General features: G+C 33.6%; 1 protein-coding gene across 1 annotated transcript; it reads right to left on the bottom strand.

Moving 5' to 3' along the window:
• Nucleotides 1-207: 207 nt before the first annotated feature.
• LOC111386206 (protein BIC1-like) lies at nt 208-598 on the bottom strand (the record flags this gene model as incomplete). Its single annotated transcript, XM_023010659.1, has 1 exon — nt 208-598. A coding segment is annotated over exon 1 (391 nt), but the record flags the coding sequence as incomplete, so codon positions are not given.
• Between the last annotated feature and the right edge of the window lie 865 nt (nt 599-1463).

Raw genomic sequence — 1463 nt, 5'->3', positions numbered from 1 at the left:
CTCCCAAATTCAAGATATATATATATATATATATATATATAGTTTGCATAGATTCATCTGATCACTCCATAATCAAACAGACTTAGAAGTTACACTCTTAACAAATAATCTAAAGGAGAAAAAGTTCACTGCCAAGAATTCTTACAGCTTATTTATATTCTCAACGATAATCAAGATTCACACTCTCTAACTTTTAACACCTACAACCTTTCTTGAGGCTCCTTCGAGCCTCAGCAACTAGGGCTTCTCGAGCTGAAACAACTCCATTTGGGGCTAAAAGTGCATCAAATGAAGAATAATCCACCCATTCCTTGAGAAAACCATCCTGACTCCATCTCTCTGGTATAAACATTTTCCCAGCCACTTCATCCCAGTGCCTCTTCAGTTTTTCTCTCCCAGAATCAGCTGCATTTTCTATCGATGGTTCTGTTACTAACTTTTCTTTATGGGATGTGGTTTTAGAAGATTTCACATACTGATTATATGGAAATTGGAGTGCAGAATTTTCTTCAAGGGATTGAGTTTTTTGGGTTGATTCTGAAGGATTGTGTTCTGGGATTTGTTTGGAGCTTGAGTTTGTGGTGGAGGATGCTTCCATTTTAGTGCTGCAATAGTATGATAACTGATTATTTCTTAAAAGACTTTGAGTTTAGAATTATTCTTATAAGACTTTATATAGGAATAGATGTAAGTAAGAGGATTCTATGTGTGGTAGAAATCTCACACTACGTGTCAAAGCTCAAGTTAAAGCGGACATCGCATTAAAGAACCAGTCGTTGTTCTGCTTTTTGGTTGGTTTGCAAGGTTTGTACGTTTCAGTATTCTTGAATTTGAATCCAAATTATCGAGGAGTCCACGAAAATTTGATTCAATGCATCATACAAGTCGTAAATATCAAAAAACTTAACACTATACGTAATTCGGTTTAAACTTTACACAGTGAATCTGTGTATGGTTCTCGTAAAAGCACGCCGTACGACTGCGAAAAAATGTGTGGCTAAACTAAAACTACGTGCTTCCTTCCTTAAAAGAGAAGAGAGAGGCCAACGAGGTCGGAGAAACGTCAACTGTAGATCATAATTAAAGAGAATTTAGTTAAAAGCAGCAAAGATGTGGACACGCATCAGTAGAAATCAGATATTTTGGCATTCGATGACGTTTCTTGGTTATTGTCCTTAAAAAATAACGATCAACTTTTGGCCATACATATAATCATTATGGAAAATGTACTTGTCAAAATTGAACCATAATAATATCAAGAAGTGTTCGATCACGATGCATTCGATTCATTGTTAAATCTACTAAAGGTGTATTTTAAAGTTGATTAAGAAAATAAATATAATAATATAAGGTATAAGAGCATCTTCAAAAATTATTTAAATACAAAATACTTACCATTTTAGATAAACAATGATTAAAAATAAGATTTAAGAGATTTCCTATTTTAACTTTTAAAATAGTGA

This window comes from Olea europaea, unplaced genomic scaffold (genome assembly GCF_002742605.1).
Source record: "Olea europaea var. sylvestris unplaced genomic scaffold, O_europaea_v1 scaffold3462, whole genome shotgun sequence".
NCBI classification, from domain to species: domain Eukaryota; kingdom Viridiplantae; phylum Streptophyta; class Magnoliopsida; order Lamiales; family Oleaceae; genus Olea; species Olea europaea.
This window is presented reverse-complemented; position numbering and strand designations above follow the sequence as displayed.